The sequence below is a fragment of the Liolophura sinensis genome, chromosome 1 (genome assembly GCF_032854445.1).
Source record: "Liolophura sinensis isolate JHLJ2023 chromosome 1, CUHK_Ljap_v2, whole genome shotgun sequence".
Lineage (NCBI taxonomy): Eukaryota > Metazoa > Mollusca > Polyplacophora > Chitonida > Chitonidae > Liolophura > Liolophura sinensis.
Genome location: NC_088295.1, coordinates 81871390 through 81886746, shown reverse-complemented (window position 1 = coordinate 81886746; position 15357 = coordinate 81871390). Strand labels below are relative to the sequence as shown.

The following is a 15357-nucleotide window of genomic DNA, read 5'->3' as shown; positions in this document are numbered from 1 at the left end:
ACATCAGCGAAATAATGCAATACTTCAGTAGTGTTTGAAAAGTTTTTTTAGAGAACCACTCCTTGCTGAACTGCTAACTTAAGCCACTTATTGAACTTTTGAAGTTTTATGATGTTTTCTTCATGTATGTAAAATAACAAGGTTTTTCTTGTGTCTATTGATGGTGTACTTATTAAGCGTGTTTGTTCTGCATGATCGTGTAAAAACTTGGATGCACATGTGAATCGGGTGTATTTTCAAAGTACACAGTGAACAAGAAAACTTCATAATTGTCATTCCTCAAGAACTATTTTCCACAGGGGCAGAGAAAACTTTTTGTTTGCATGAATGAACATTTCTGATTTGTCTGCCATATGTGAGTTTGTTTAATTGATTCAGTGGACCAATATTATTTGCTAAGTAACATCAGTGCTTCTTCACTTACTATTGTGGTTGTTGATCATGTAATGATATGGCACATCCCATCAGTGCTATTACTGCATCAGCCTGTTTGTGACCTAGGTAATGGTAATTTAAGTGCCTCAAGCATGCATGGAAAGCTGTATACAGTTTCATTGTTTGTTTAACAATACCTAACATTATTTACATGTATGTTTGTTTGTTTTCTGATTAGTTAGTGCTATCAAAACAGCTACATTTTGACCATTTCTTACTTCTTACAAGTAGCTCATCTTGCTTATGAGGAAGTCCACAAGATACGGATGCATACAAGTTGATATCTATGTATCTACATATTATCACCTCAGAATGACAAATTGGGAAGGCAAATAATCAAGAGATCAGTTATAGTGTCTGGAACTGAGCTCATGAAGTTGCTTGGGCTTTTAAATGCCTATTATACATTAGTCTGAAATGTTCTGATGAAACAGAGCAATATTTTTGGATGTTAGTGTGACCTCTGCTCTGTCCACTTCAAAAGTCCATCCATCTCAGATGAAATGGGCTCGAATTAGGGGACATTAGGGCTCATGTAAGAAGATAGAGAGCTTTTTACAGGTATACCTCTGTTGGAACACGTTTTGATAGATTTACGAACAAGGACTTGGGAATACTGCATGATGTCTTCCAATCAGTGGCCTTTGACCTGTGTTTAACCCAGATTTTTGTATTACTTTTAGGTTCCATCCACAACAACCAAAGAGCCAACAAACAGTGTGGTCAGTAGTACTGTAGATCCAAGCTCGGACATCAAGAAGTCCAAAATTAAACAGGAGTACGAGTTGTCCCCAGGTAAGTTTACATAATGACTTTACAAGAGCAGCAGTTCAAAAGTAACACAACTGTCTAATGAGGTAGATTTGATGGATGCCTGTCAAGTTTGTCGGGCAGCGAGGGAAAAAAATGCCAAAAAGAGATCATAGCTGGGATAAACTCAGTGTGCTGTGTTTAACTATGGAGTGACTGGTTAAGGGCGAACCAGTGATTTGTACATGCAGGCTATTTGAGCCTTGTCCCAGTGAAGCAGGATAGACTGTTATGGTGGTATTATGCTGGAGGAGTTGATCTTGAACAGAGCAGACAATGTTCTACCTGTCTGTGCTAACCTGTGGCTATGTTTTTAGGTGGAGAGAGTTATGGAGATGAGGAGCACCGCAGTGGCCATGATGGTAGCCACATCCCTCAGGAGGGAGAGCCAGACTTCATAGAGACAAACTGCCACTGGGAGGGATGCTCCATAGAGTTTGAGACACAGGGAGAACTAGTCCGAGTAAGTCCAAACTTTAACCCTGCCTGTTCTTATTGGTGTGTCTTGATTTATGTGTCATGGAACTATCGTGCCTGTTATAACATTGTGATATAAGCAATATGAAATCAGATAATTACATACTTCAGTATGGCAAAAAAAATAGAAATAGCAACATAGAGGTAAATTTTGCTGCATGTTTCTTGAGTAAAGAAAAGCTTTTGATTAAAGCTCTTTGTATAAAATAAATGATTGTTTTGACGTTTTCTGTAGGATGTACTTTTCAGTTGTACAAAACACAAAAATATATGCCTGTAGAATGTAATGTTTTCTTATGTTCAGCTTGTTTCATGTTCATATGCAAAACTCACTGCTTTAGCTTTGGCCTTAAGTCAGGACGTTTGTCATGTACCTGACAAAACTCATTTGTTCACTCCGGGCTCTGTGGTTTCCTCCACTCATAAAGCCGACTGCTGTCATATAAATGAAGATTTTTTGAGCAAGGCGTTAAACACCAATCAAATAAATAGCGTTATAAATACATAAGGTCAGATGGGTAGACAGTAATTACCCGTTGATTAGCTTCCAATTTATCTTTTACAGCCAGCAATAACCACCACACTCACAATGCATGCCAATATATAGACTATGACATTCACTCAACAAGATTTCAAGCAGTGGAAACCAACCAGTGGACCATTCACATGTGCCAAACAAAATGTTATCATAAGCTCTAACATATGCTGTCACAAATATGTATGGCTAAAACAAACCATTTCATAGCTTTTTTAGCTTCGTACAGCTTGTATGAGCCAGATTTGCAGTAAAAGAAAAAGGTACTGCCATGACACCATAAACTTTAGGAATGGCAAATGTGATTGTTTATTTTGTGTCAAAATTAATTAACCTGTCAGTTTTCTGGTGCAGGTTTGTGAGTAAGGAACTTCAAAGGTAAATCCACTTTAGCTGTGTGGATAGTGGAGAACTCTGTGAAGCCATCCTGACAGCTACAATTTGTCTGGCCGCTGAGGATCCATCTCTGTGGATTTTGTTTTGAGTTTCTACATTAAAGTGGAATTGGGTTTTATCTTATGTCCACACCACTGCCTTCCACCCAACTCTATCCTCAGCCAAACCCGTTGATGTAATCTAAAATCAAAGACTGTTTGTTATATTTACATTGACTCCAGCACTCTCCTCTGAGCCCCTGACCTACATCATCAAAATTCTGACATTTGGAGGAGTTTTTGTGGTAAATAGAATTACAGTAAGTGCCATGACAGGTTTTGGGAGCTGGTGGCTGCCTTATAGGCTGTTTTGCAGGCTAAAGATGATGTATTTCCCTGACAGCCTTTTTTTGCTCTGTACTTACAGCATTCTATATCACAATACATGATCATCTCTGGGAGAATTCTAAACACATCCATGTGAGTGTAGAGAGCGGGTAACTTGGGTGGTCTCTTTCCTCTGCCTTACTACTTACATATGTCTGGGACCCCCCACAAGCCAGCAGCCATGCTCCTGCCAGACTACTTCCTGCAACCATAGGATGAACGGCTTCACTGGCAACAGGCCCTGTTTACAGAGGTGCCCTGCCACAAAACCAAGTTCATTTCACTGGAATTTGATTTATTACATGATATATTTAGGAGTAGAGGACATGCACTTTTGTCTTAGATACATGCAATTCATTTGTTCAGTGATGAACTTAGTGGTCTAGACAAACTTTCTACAATTACAAGGGTTGATCTGGCATTTATCTTGGGTTTTTGTGATATTGACACCTATGATCATGATGCTACAATGCCTAAGATTCTCCACCTGTTACCTCAATGATCTTTTCGCTGAATCTTGAACCAAGCATATTTCCAAAACCGTTCATACCGTTGTGAACTTCATCTTGGAATTAGGTATTTATGTGGGTTAGGTTTGCTCAAATCTTGAAAATAAGGGAGAATTTTGAAACCCACAGATTATATTGTCTATTTGAGACCTCAGGTCAAGTTTAGAAGCTACCCAAATCCATGCATGAATTTTGCATATTTACTGAATTCTATGGTTCTGATTGGTTTCTGTGCTCTAGTTGCAAGAAATATTGTTTTAAATCAATTTTGTGCGCACATTCCTTTCATGTAACATCAGATTATTAAAGATTAAAACAAGCAGGAGTTTTGCATAAGTTTTGCATATTTAATGATTTTCTTAATTCTGATATATCTGTGGCTGAGGTTTTCTGACATTTTTTCCTATATTGAAAACTATTTGGAGAAGAAAAATGTGACTCACAGGTTACATTGTGTATGAGAGTCCTCAGATCATTTTCGAAAAACTAGCTCAATCCTTGCTGGAGCTGAACATGCTCTGTAATTTTCAATGACCATTGGTTCTATGCAATAAATGGTCTACCTGGTAAATATTGACTGGTTTGAATAAAATTAAAATGATATGTTGTAAAAATTGTGTGCAGTGTCATTTTGAAGACCAGCCAGTTCTATGCATATGCTTTGCATATTTAACAGTTTCTGGACTCTTATTGTTTATTTGTCCTGTGCATTTACTGCTGCAATTGTTGTTCAATGTCTATGTAATTTTATGTACAGATTCCTTTCCTGGCTCCTCAGGTCAAGTTCAAAAATCAGTTTTATTCAGACACAAGTTTTAGTATGGATCAGCATCAAAAGTTACATTTCATGACATTTATTTGCCTCCAAAAGTATGCTTTTATGGGTGGGATTCTAGGTCATTCATGGTAGCTATTGCCGGCTATTGGTTGTCATTTGCTCATATCTTGAAAACCATTCAGAGGAGAGTCATGAAAATGACAGGTCACATTGAGTATATTAGTCACTTGTGGTTGGTACATATCTACACATGTATATTTGGTGAATTGAACATTATCAGAAGCACAGTTGGGTGTCATTCAGAATCACAATAAATGATTGCAACTTTTCTTGCTCAGTTGATTGTTGTTTAATGCCATTAGAATGGTTTATGATGATACACAGCGAAATGTGTTTCTGTGCTGACACCGTCCCAGCTTCATTTCGCGTGAGAGTTTCTGTAATTGTGATTTGTTTCTTTCGCTTTTAGTAACACCATTTCAGATTCAATGAAAACAATAAGTACGTGACTTTCTCTTCTTCTAGCATATAAACCAAGACCATATCCAGGCCAATAAGAAATCATTTGTGTGTCGATGGAGTGAGTGTAGTCGTGAGGAGAAGCCGTTCAAGGCTCAGTATATGCTGGTGGTTCACATGAGGAGACACACTGGAGAAAAACCTCATAAATGCACTGTAAGTATGAATGGTAAAAATGAATGGTCAGTCTTGTTTTACTGGTCAGTGTTATTTTAACCATTCTTTAACCTTATCTTCATGCTAAAAACCCACAGATACAGGTGCCAAAGTAGTGCCACCAAAGAGAAGTCATAACCCTCAGAAATACTTTATTTCGCCTAAAATTTCGAATTTTTCAGGTGACAAATTTTGCTTGATTCAGCTTGATTTGCTTGCTCTGATTGATTCATCCACTTTATCAGGCCACTTAAGAGCTTTTTGTGAAGTTTGATTAATTTGGTGGTAGGAATATCATTTTAAGGCCTTTATGTGCTTCTGATATCCACATTTACATACTATTTAGGTGAAATGCAGCACTTGCTTTGTTTAGTTTATTATTAATGTGGCATCATATTTCAATGTTGCCTTGCTTGTAGATTTTGGAGAATTCTGGCAAGTTTGAAAGTTGTTTTTAGTGTTAAATTCAGCATAGATCTTTGTACAGTGAATTTGTTTATTGTCTTTTAAAAATGCAGTACTTGAATTGATATATCTCAAATCAGTGGAAATGGCATGTTTCTCATAGCTAATGGTGGTGTCAGTTGCATGGGTTATTTTTGGTAATGTTATAAATGCTGTGCTGATTGTGGTTGTTGTGTTATCAGTTTGAGGGCTGCAGCAAGGCCTACTCACGGCTAGAGAACCTGAAGACTCACCTGAGGTCCCATACAGGGGAGAAGCCATACATGTGTGAATACCCAGGCTGTACTAAAGCCTTCAGTAACGCCTCAGACAGGGCCAAGCACCAGAATAGGACTCACTCTAATGCTGTGAGTATACCAACATACACCTCATCCTCCAATGCTGTGAGTATACCAACATACACCTCATCCTCTAATGCTGTGAGTATACCAACATACACCTCATCCTCTAATGCTGTGGGTATACCAACATACACCTCATCCTCTAATGCTGTAAGTATACCAACATACACCTCATCCTCTAATGCTGTGAGTATACCAATGTACACCTCATCCTCTAATGCTGTGAGTATACCAACATACTCTTCATCCTCTAATGCTGTGGGTATACCAACATACACCTCATCCTCTAATGCTGTGAGTATACCAACCTACACCTCATCCTCTAATGCTGTGAGTATACCAACCTACACCTCATCCTCTAATGCTGTGAGTATACCAACGTACACCTCATCCTCTAATGCTGTGAGTATACCAACATACACCTCATCCTCTTATGCTGTGAGTATACCAACATACACCTCATCCTCTGACGCTATGAGCATGCCAACATACAACTCATCCTCTAATGCTGTGAGTATACCAACATACACCTCATCCTCTAATGCTGTGAGTATACCAACATACACCTCATCCTCTAATGCTATGAATATACCAACATACACCTCATCCTCTTATGCTGTGAGTATACCAACATACACCTCATCCTCTTATGCTGTGAGTATACCAACATACACCTCATCCTCTAATGCTGTGAGTATACCAACATACACCTCATCCTCTTATGCTGTGAGTATACCAACATACACCTCATCCTCTTATGCTGTGAGTATACCAACATACACCTCATCCTCTAATGCTGTGAGTATACCAACATACACATCATACTCTAATGCTGTGAGTATACCAACATACACATCATCCTCCGTGGAGTGTAATACAGACTATGCAGTATTAGATTTGAGTCCATCACCATGGTATTAAGGGTTGGTTAGATTCAACCGAGATCAGTGAGCAAGAGTTTCAAACTACATGTACATGTACTTTTAATCATGCCTAAGATAGTGGACAGAGTTGTAGGATAATGGGATGAAAGTTACATGACCTGTCCGCAGAGCTATGTTTGAGTGAGTAGATGCTGAAATGACATTGGCAGACAAATAAGAGACGTAGTGTTACACATCTGCTTGGCCAAATATAAATTCTGTAAGTCATAACGAAAGACAGGCATCCATCTATCCATTTATAGTGTCGTTCAAGGGAAAAGTTTTTCGGTATGTTCTTAAATCCCAATCAAGTTAATAAAAAGATTTAATTCCAGGGACTGTCTGAATATTGTATACTAATCATATATTAGTATTGTTGTAATGAAGTACTTGTTGTCTTGCAGAAACCTTACATCTGTAGAGCCCCTGGTTGTACCAAGAGATACACAGACCCCAGTTCTCTGAGAAAACATGTCAAGACTGTCCATGGGCCAGACTTTTACAAGAACAAGCGGCATAAAGGCGGGGAGGATGGAAGCGGCCCTCAGGGCAAACCCGGTGATCAGGTACACATGAGCTGTGACGTGCAGGAAAGACATGTTCAATTCAAATGTATTATCTGTCATCAGAGTATACTTGGTCAGTCCTCAAACTAAAGTCTTCATGTTTTGAAAGGTCATATCTTCTTCATTGATTGAAATTGCCATATTAAAGGACTTTTGAAAGTTAAAGAAATATTTGTATTTGAAGAAGGTCAAAATAATTAGTGTTGATTATGGTAATACCTTGTCATGGCTATTCAATTAGACCTACTCTGCATTACTGTTTGCAGGATAAGGACCCTCAGGATGACAGCAAGTTAGTGGAGGGTTGTCTAACAGTCACACCACTGCAGACCACTGCCACAGGCGAGAGGAGGCAGTCTCAGGTAGGTGTATCACCACTCCGTAGCTCAACAACTTTTTTATGCAAGACTGGGGTATGCTGTATGTATAGGAGGTAGTACAAGGGAGATAATCAAAGGGACACTACCATACAATTACAGCCTCCAAAATCTGTTCAAGGGATAATAGATTTTGTCATATGGATTTGTTAAGGATCTGATCAAGGGTCAGAGACAGGCTGTGATCAGCATTGTTGAACATGAACTTAAGTTTTATTGAACGAAATGAAGGAGCAAGAAGAAACAGAAATAGATCGTAGATGTTAGGTTGACCATTCTCAGTGTCCACCCTGAGCCATAGTCACTGGGCAACATACATGTGTGGTTCATCATTTACTAGGCAACATACATGTGTGGTTCATCATTTACTAGGCAACATACATGTGTGGTTCATCATTTACTAGTGATGTGGGTGGATTGTTCATACCCCTACCTAACAAGTGTTCCTCTGTAGTGGGTAAATTACATGTTAAAGTCACCAGGAATGGCAGCAGTGTATAATGTATAACTGTGGCGTAGCTGCATTGATCCCTGTTACAAGTGTGTGTTTTTTTTTGTTTTGTTTTTTTAAATAGGAACTCTCCTTTGTCAGGAAAATAATTTCTGAACTGATAGTACAGTAGGCATTATCACCTTACAGTAGCCGACAAATCCCACATTTATTTTCTTTTATTTAAACATTTAGAATATTGATGGGGACTAAGTGGGGGACAACTCTGTCATAGTTGTATTTCACTGTTCCACACCTTTAGTATTGGAGGTTGCTTCAGAAATTCATAATTTCTGAAGCATTTCATAAGTTTGCGTGCTGTGTTTATTTATGGGGAAACAGTATAAATGGTGATACATGCAGCCAGTCCTCAACATTTGTTCATAAAACTCTCATGTTCGATTTCACATGTAAATAGTCTATCTTCAAACAGGACAGCATGGGCGGTGGTACAGGCACTCATCAACAGTCGCCCCAGGGAAGCCCTGAAGTAAATGTTGCACAAGTTCAGCCCAGTACAGATGGAGGGGAGATTGAGGAACACCTGGGGCCAGGTTTGCTGGGCTCCATCAGTCAGGAGGCCCTAGAGGAGGAGGTCGACATCCCAGAACCCGATGAGGCAGAGGTAAGGTGGAGGACAACAGCTGCAGCAATTACAAAAATTAAATAAAAATTTACTACCAAATTAAAATACAGCATGTCACTGTCCATATGATTGGTGTCATTTGAGGTCCACTGCTATTAGCTGTGTAGTTGTTCTTGAATTTATTTTTATGTAAAATGCATAACGTTGAGTAGGAGCCATGATTAGGTGATTGTTTATTGTATAAGCAGTTGCTGTTCAAGGAATTAAATGTACATAAATCACAAGGCAATCAATAATTGTTTAACTTCACTGGTCTAACCAAAATTCAAGTGGCCTTGCATTTACCAAGCATCATTCACTGAAGTTGTAAAGTTATTGGAAAGTGTAAAGAATTTGCTAATATATGTACGTAATTAGCATTTGGGTTACTGCAGTTAACATTGAACAGTATTGATAAAACTAACTGAGAGACTGAATTGCGGATTTGTCTGAAAGATCATATGTGTATGATATGTTCATATCGAGATATTTTTATGTGCAGAACTTGAAAGATTATGCAGTGTCGTGAATGTTTGTTTTTTGTATTAACTGGTGCTATGAGGAACTATGATTACTCATTCGTTGCTGATTGCTTGTAGATTCCAGGTCACACTGGTTGCTTGGTAACAAGGACAAATGCATTGACCACAAACCGTAACATGCAGAACAGACTGAAGGGTCGTCTTGCTGGCAAGAACAAGTCCCCATCCATCCTCCCTCGGTTACCGAATGTCAACAATAATAGCTATGGTAGGCATGCTAAAGGAGGGGAAATCACCTGCAATACAAAGTTGTTCATAATGATATTAAATTTCATGTGATAAATGGCATTTCATACATAACTTCACATGATTTTTCGCCAACTAATCACCTTCTGTACTACATTTCATACGACAGGGCAGTTAGTTTGTGAAGCATTGGTGGAATTATAGGTAATATACTGTAACCCTTGACCTTCTGAAACCTTATGGGTTAATTGCCAATACACAACATCCACAAGAATAGAAAATCTGCTTTGTCCACAGTGTAATGTAACCAGTGTTTGTCAGGTAAGAATATGTGCAATTTGTGGTAAAAAGTTTTAGCTAACTCATAATCTGTGGGGATGAATTCTCGTGTCTCTGTGATGTCAGCAAAGAGTCTGCTAACTCAGTCTTTATGTTGTTTTAGGTGGCAGAGGAGATAATTGTCAGACGCAGTTCACTGACCTGAATAACAAGAATCTGTCTGTCAAACAGACCAGCCCACAACACAAACGTATCGCAGACCTCACTAGTAAGTCCAACATCCACTTGTCAACTATGAGTCAGCAGATAGCTTTGATAGGTGCTACAAGCTCTAGGTGTCATATCTGAATGTTACAAGCCAAGAAATGACCTGCCAGGCCCTGTGGTTTAGACTTGCCGAATTCACACCACTAGCTTATGATCCTTGAAGTTGTGTGTTCAAATCCAACTCGTATTGATCAGGTTGCAATTTTACGTAAGGAGATGTTACCTGATAAGGTGTGTTAGTTTCACCTGAACTTGCCCCATTTTCATCTACCAATAAACCTGACCAGAGTCATATATAGGTGAAATATTCCTATGTACATCATATAAACTCTAATCAAATATGTGAAGTCATCGTTTGTTTTTATACCTTGCCCAACCCCCCACCTCATTGAAATTAGGGAGACGGGGAGGTACACTGGAACTTGTGCATGCTCAAGTTTAATGGCAATCCGGTGACGCGATTTTGTCCATGTATCCCCTCCCAAACTACTGTGCCAATTTAGACGAATCATATCATACTTCTTACCTATTGTCTAAACTTGTGCATGCTTAAGTTAAATGGCAATCGAGTTATTATTTTCATAATTACCGCCATTTAGCACTGTGCACAATGGTGCTTTTCCATGTATTCAGATTTTGTCCATGCAACTCTTCTTTAAGTACTGAACCTACTTCCATGAAACTGAGCATGCATCTTCTCTATCATCTAAACTTGTGCAAGCTTAAGTTTGATGGAGTGCAATAGTGGATTTTCATGTGCACTGTATTCTCTTCTGATTGCTACATTTTTCCATTCACACTGGATGTATCAGTAGTGCATTCAGTGCACGTCATGAATGACCTTTGAAACCAATCCACATAAAGCCAAACTAAGAAACAGTGGCATCCTGTCATTTCTTTTAAGGTTTTCTTTCTTTTACTTCTTGGAAATATTGGGAGATTGAATTTGAGACGGGGGATTTTGGAGTTATGTGTTGAATCTTGTTGTCACATAAGCAAACTTTCAATATTTATGTTTTGTAGCTCGTCCAGATTCTATGCAGATGTCTGTGGGTTACCCTGGCAGTCGGCGTGACAGTAACACTAGTACAATCAGCTCCTACCTCAGCAGCCTGAGATCGGATGCCAGCCCATTTGCCCTAGGCAGTCAGTTCTCCAGCCGGCGCTCCAGTGAGGCCTCCCAACTCTCCACCAGGCTCAGCATCATCAACTCACCTTACGACTACGACATCACTGGCAATCTCCCCCATTACTCCCGCAGATCCAGTGAGTCCAGCAATGTGGGTAATGTCGCTGTTCAATTGTCTAAGGCCAGCTTGGGAAGCCACCCTAACCTAATGGCTCAGTCACAAGCCATGACACTGCGCAGTCCGTCCAGCAAGTTCCACAACGAGAATCTCGCCAGGTTCCTGAACGCACGCAGAGAAATGGACGGTGCTCGAACTTCAACTCCATGCCGCACGCCACTACCTCATGAGATTCCCAACAGGGAGATAAGACGAGCCAGCGACCCTGTTAGGGTGTTAGACCCCAACTTCAGCACGCTTAAAAATCTTCAGCGATTCCGCAGTTTGAACATGATGAAACCTTTACCCGTGCCGTCCACAATGAAGAGCTTGCTAAACAAGACAGGCTCTCACAACACTTTCCAGTCCTCGCGCAGTAGTATAGCTACAGACTTTAGCCTACCCGAAGATGCCGAATACATGACCAGTGTCAATGAAAGCCTTATGGAAACAGATCATGAGTCACGGCTAGAGGACAGAATGTTAGAGGACAACGAAAATGTGATTATTCCTGATGATATGCAACGGTTTCTCAATGAGCAGTGTTATCATACTAATGGAGATGGTATGTGCATGGATGGAGAAAATCCCTGCCAGATGTATATGCCCTCCAATGGACAGCAAGATAACCAGTTTTGTAATTCTCAAGTGCCAGTGCAACAACAACAGCAGATGGGGAGAGTTCCTCAGGACATGCAGTTCTCACCCAACCAAGGCTCGGTTCAGGGATATGGCTACAATCAAAACTGTAACCAAGCAATTCAAGAAAATAATTCTCATTTTAGTCCAAATCAAAGTGCTCATACAAACCAAATACAACAGATGCAGCAAATGCAGCAACAAATGCAACAAATGCAGCAAATGCAACACCAGATGCAGCAGAACTGGAATGAAATGCAGCAGCAAGCTATGGGCAACCAGCAGATGGCGAGACAGATGCCTAATACAGACATACCGGTGTATGGTCCTGTGCAACAACAACAGATGGACCACACAGCCCAAGGAATGGGGAATAACATGACCACTGGCATGACTGGAAACATGCAACAAATGAACATACAGCAGCAGTGGGCTATGATGAATGGTCAGCAGTTGCAGCCTGGGATGCAGATGAACCCACACCCACCAGCATCCAGCAAACCCATGCAGCAGCAGCAGATGCAGCGGCGCTTTGGCCCTCAGAAACCACAGCAGAGAACGAGTCCTCTGGTGCAGGTGCCCCATGTTAGTCAATCGCAGATCCCACCCAGGGCTAAGGCGGCCAACAGAACCCAGCAGCAGATGAAACAGCCACAAACCAACGGTCATAACATGCAGTTCCAAAATACTCCACACATAAATAACAGCCAGATGGTAGCAAACAACTACCAGTCCAAAATGTATCCGATGAATGGTGACCGAAATGCTGCCATGATGGCACAACAGGCCATGTACCAGCAGTCCATGATGATGCCTCCACCTGGACCCCCTCAGAGTGCCCAGCACCCACAACACCCCATGGGGGAACTGCCCAGTTGCCAGATGATGCAGCAACAGCAGGGCTTGTGTCCCCCCATGGGTGGTGATCCCAGTGATGTGCCCAGTCCGGGCATGGCAGCAGGACCATACAGTAGTAATATGGGTATGTCTCCTGGATGTAACCAGGTGACCAGTTCCACAGACAGGACAGAAACCACTGCCCCTCCCATAGAGGATTTCATGGACAACCTGAACTCCATCTCCACAGAAAATCTCATTGACAATCTCAGTTCCATATCGTCAGAGAACCTGAACAGTAACACAATGTTCAGCCCCACAAACTTTAACCCGGGCAGCAGGTCAGCCTCTCAGACCTCTCGCTACAACACCCCAGTCCTCAACACCAACAACATGGTGGTGAATGACATGAGCTCCATGCTGACCCAGTTAGCCGAGGAGAACCGCTACCTGAGTATGAAGTGAGCCCTCCAGCTGGTCTGGACGGACTGTCATACTGCGCTGACTAGTAAGGGAGTCTCTACAGCTTCTTGCAGTGAGAGGCTTGTACATAAGATTTGTACAAAACTATGTAGAAGTGGAGGACTACAGCTCTGCTGCTTAGGATGTTTGACAGTTGTTCTCAGTATTGGTGCATTCTTCACTTGCTATAAGCAAAGTGGAAAGGAATAAACCCCAGTGTTCCCATACAGCAAAAGTGCTTTTTCATGACTTAACATGGTTTATAGGAAGACAACCTCAAATTATATGAATTTGTGGAAATTCAAGGGTTATAGAGCTCTGTAACATGACAGAATGGAGCCTCAAAGGAATTTGTAAAGATTTTTTTTTCTTGTCTGCATTTCTCATGTATGTTAAGGTTTATCCTTGTTATTGTCTGTTAGATTAGAGTTTATAATTGTGTTATATTTTACTGAATCACTGTTTGTTCTGAACTTATCAAGTTCTAAACTTACCCTCAAGAACAACAAAACTGTTGTATTCCTATGTATGAAGGGACTATCATTAAGTTTCATTGTTTTTAATATAATGTCATCTTGTTTCATTTTAGACAAACAAAGTGCCTGTTTTTGTCTAATTTTTAGTTTATTTTTGTTACATCAATCTCAGAATGTAAGTCTGAAATTTGTACAATATTATGGCCTTTATATTCATGTGAATAATGACGTTTTTTTTCCCCTTTTGTTCAAAACTAACCATGTTTTCATATGGAAATTGCTGTTAAGAAACAAAGTCTGTTGCACTTGAAGTGTTGTAGTTTTTAAGGGATTAAAGTTTTAGTATATATATATGTATATATTTATATTGGCCTAAATGAAGGTGGTATGAAAGTTGATGCATGAATGGTCATTGTTGAGTGTTTTGGGAGGAGATCAAGTGAGAATACATTTTTTTTTCGTGAATTGCATAATACAAAGACATAAATTTGTCACCCTGTGCTTTTGTTTGGGCAGCACTTGTAAATACATATGAATCACCAGAGATATGACAACCTTTATACCTGTGCTATATCACATCAATACCAAAGGTAAACCCTCACTATGCAAAGAAAATCTTGTCATGTAACAGAGATTTGAAGACTATTCTTTTTTCTTTCTAAAATTGGCCGTTGAACAAGGCCTTATATATATCTTTGTACAGGTTCATCTTTGACACAAAGTTTTACATTGATCTGTCCTGGGATTTTATTGCCTGTTTTATACTCTGGACAAACTTGCCTGAAGCATTTTTACTTGAACGTATACCTTACATTTTAACCTTTCTCGCTGTTTTATACGTTATCAGGATGTTTCTGTCTTCCCACCATTGTTCAACATGTTACTTGTTATTGATAAATAGTTTTCATTAGCGAACAACTACTGATGTAAGCATGGCTGGTAGCATAATAAATGCATTTCTTTGTGCAATGATAGGATGTGTATGTGGGAAAGCACTGTGTAAAGGGAGGCAACTTGTGCTAGAATGAACATGACTCGAGCATAAATTGTGTTATTTTGGCATGTTGAGCTAAGTTGTGAATAGACAACAGTAACCAGCTGTTTATCACATTTACCATCACTGTTTTGTCAAGAGGAACTCTTTGTGTTACTTGTTTTTCCTGATAAAAGGCTTGTAAGTGCTAAACTTGGATGGTGTCCATTAATTGTACTCTATGTATATCATTACAATTTCAGTTCTTACCTCATTTTTTGTGCTATAGTGACCTTGCTTATATGTCCACCTTGTATGTTTTTTGGAAGGTGATGTCTCATCGAAGGGCTAGAAGCCAAGAATTAACATTCAGATTCACAATGTTCTGATAACATTGTGCAAACCACCAAACTTATCTGTTGGCCGTCCATACATGTAGGAGTTATGAAAACCAAAATGATTTTGCATTTTAACCTACAAGTTTTCAATGAATATGTGACATCTGTAACTCAAGACGGATATATGGACTCTTTCTGGGACGTGTATCTGTGTTTACATTGTTACTGTTGTCTCACTGTACATGTATATACACCATACAATAAACATCTGATAGCGCCACAGCAAACAGTAACTTGTAAATCAA

The 15357-nt window shown here is 39.8% G+C and overlaps 1 protein-coding gene across 10 annotated transcripts in view; it reads left to right on the top strand.

The window, feature by feature from the left end:
- Nucleotides 1-15357, top strand: part of LOC135461793 (zinc finger protein GLI3-like) — an 81065-nt gene extending 65708 nt beyond the window's left edge. For all 10 annotated transcript variants that reach the window (XM_064739031.1, XM_064739026.1, XM_064739027.1 and 7 more), the window contains 10 exons: nucleotides 1119-1230; nucleotides 1563-1708; nucleotides 4831-4980; nucleotides 5628-5792; nucleotides 7114-7275; nucleotides 7542-7637; nucleotides 8576-8767; nucleotides 9367-9517; nucleotides 9938-10042; nucleotides 11065-15357. In XM_064739031.1, the coding sequence (XP_064595101.1) occupies nucleotides 1119-1230; nucleotides 1563-1708; nucleotides 4831-4980; nucleotides 5628-5792; nucleotides 7114-7275; nucleotides 7542-7637; nucleotides 8576-8767; nucleotides 9367-9517; nucleotides 9938-10042; nucleotides 11065-13268 (3483 nt within the window). In that variant the 3' untranslated portion in view covers nucleotides 13269-15357. The remainder of the gene's footprint in view (nucleotides 1-1118; nucleotides 1231-1562; nucleotides 1709-4830; nucleotides 4981-5627; nucleotides 5793-7113; nucleotides 7276-7541; nucleotides 7638-8575; nucleotides 8768-9366; nucleotides 9518-9937; nucleotides 10043-11064) is intronic.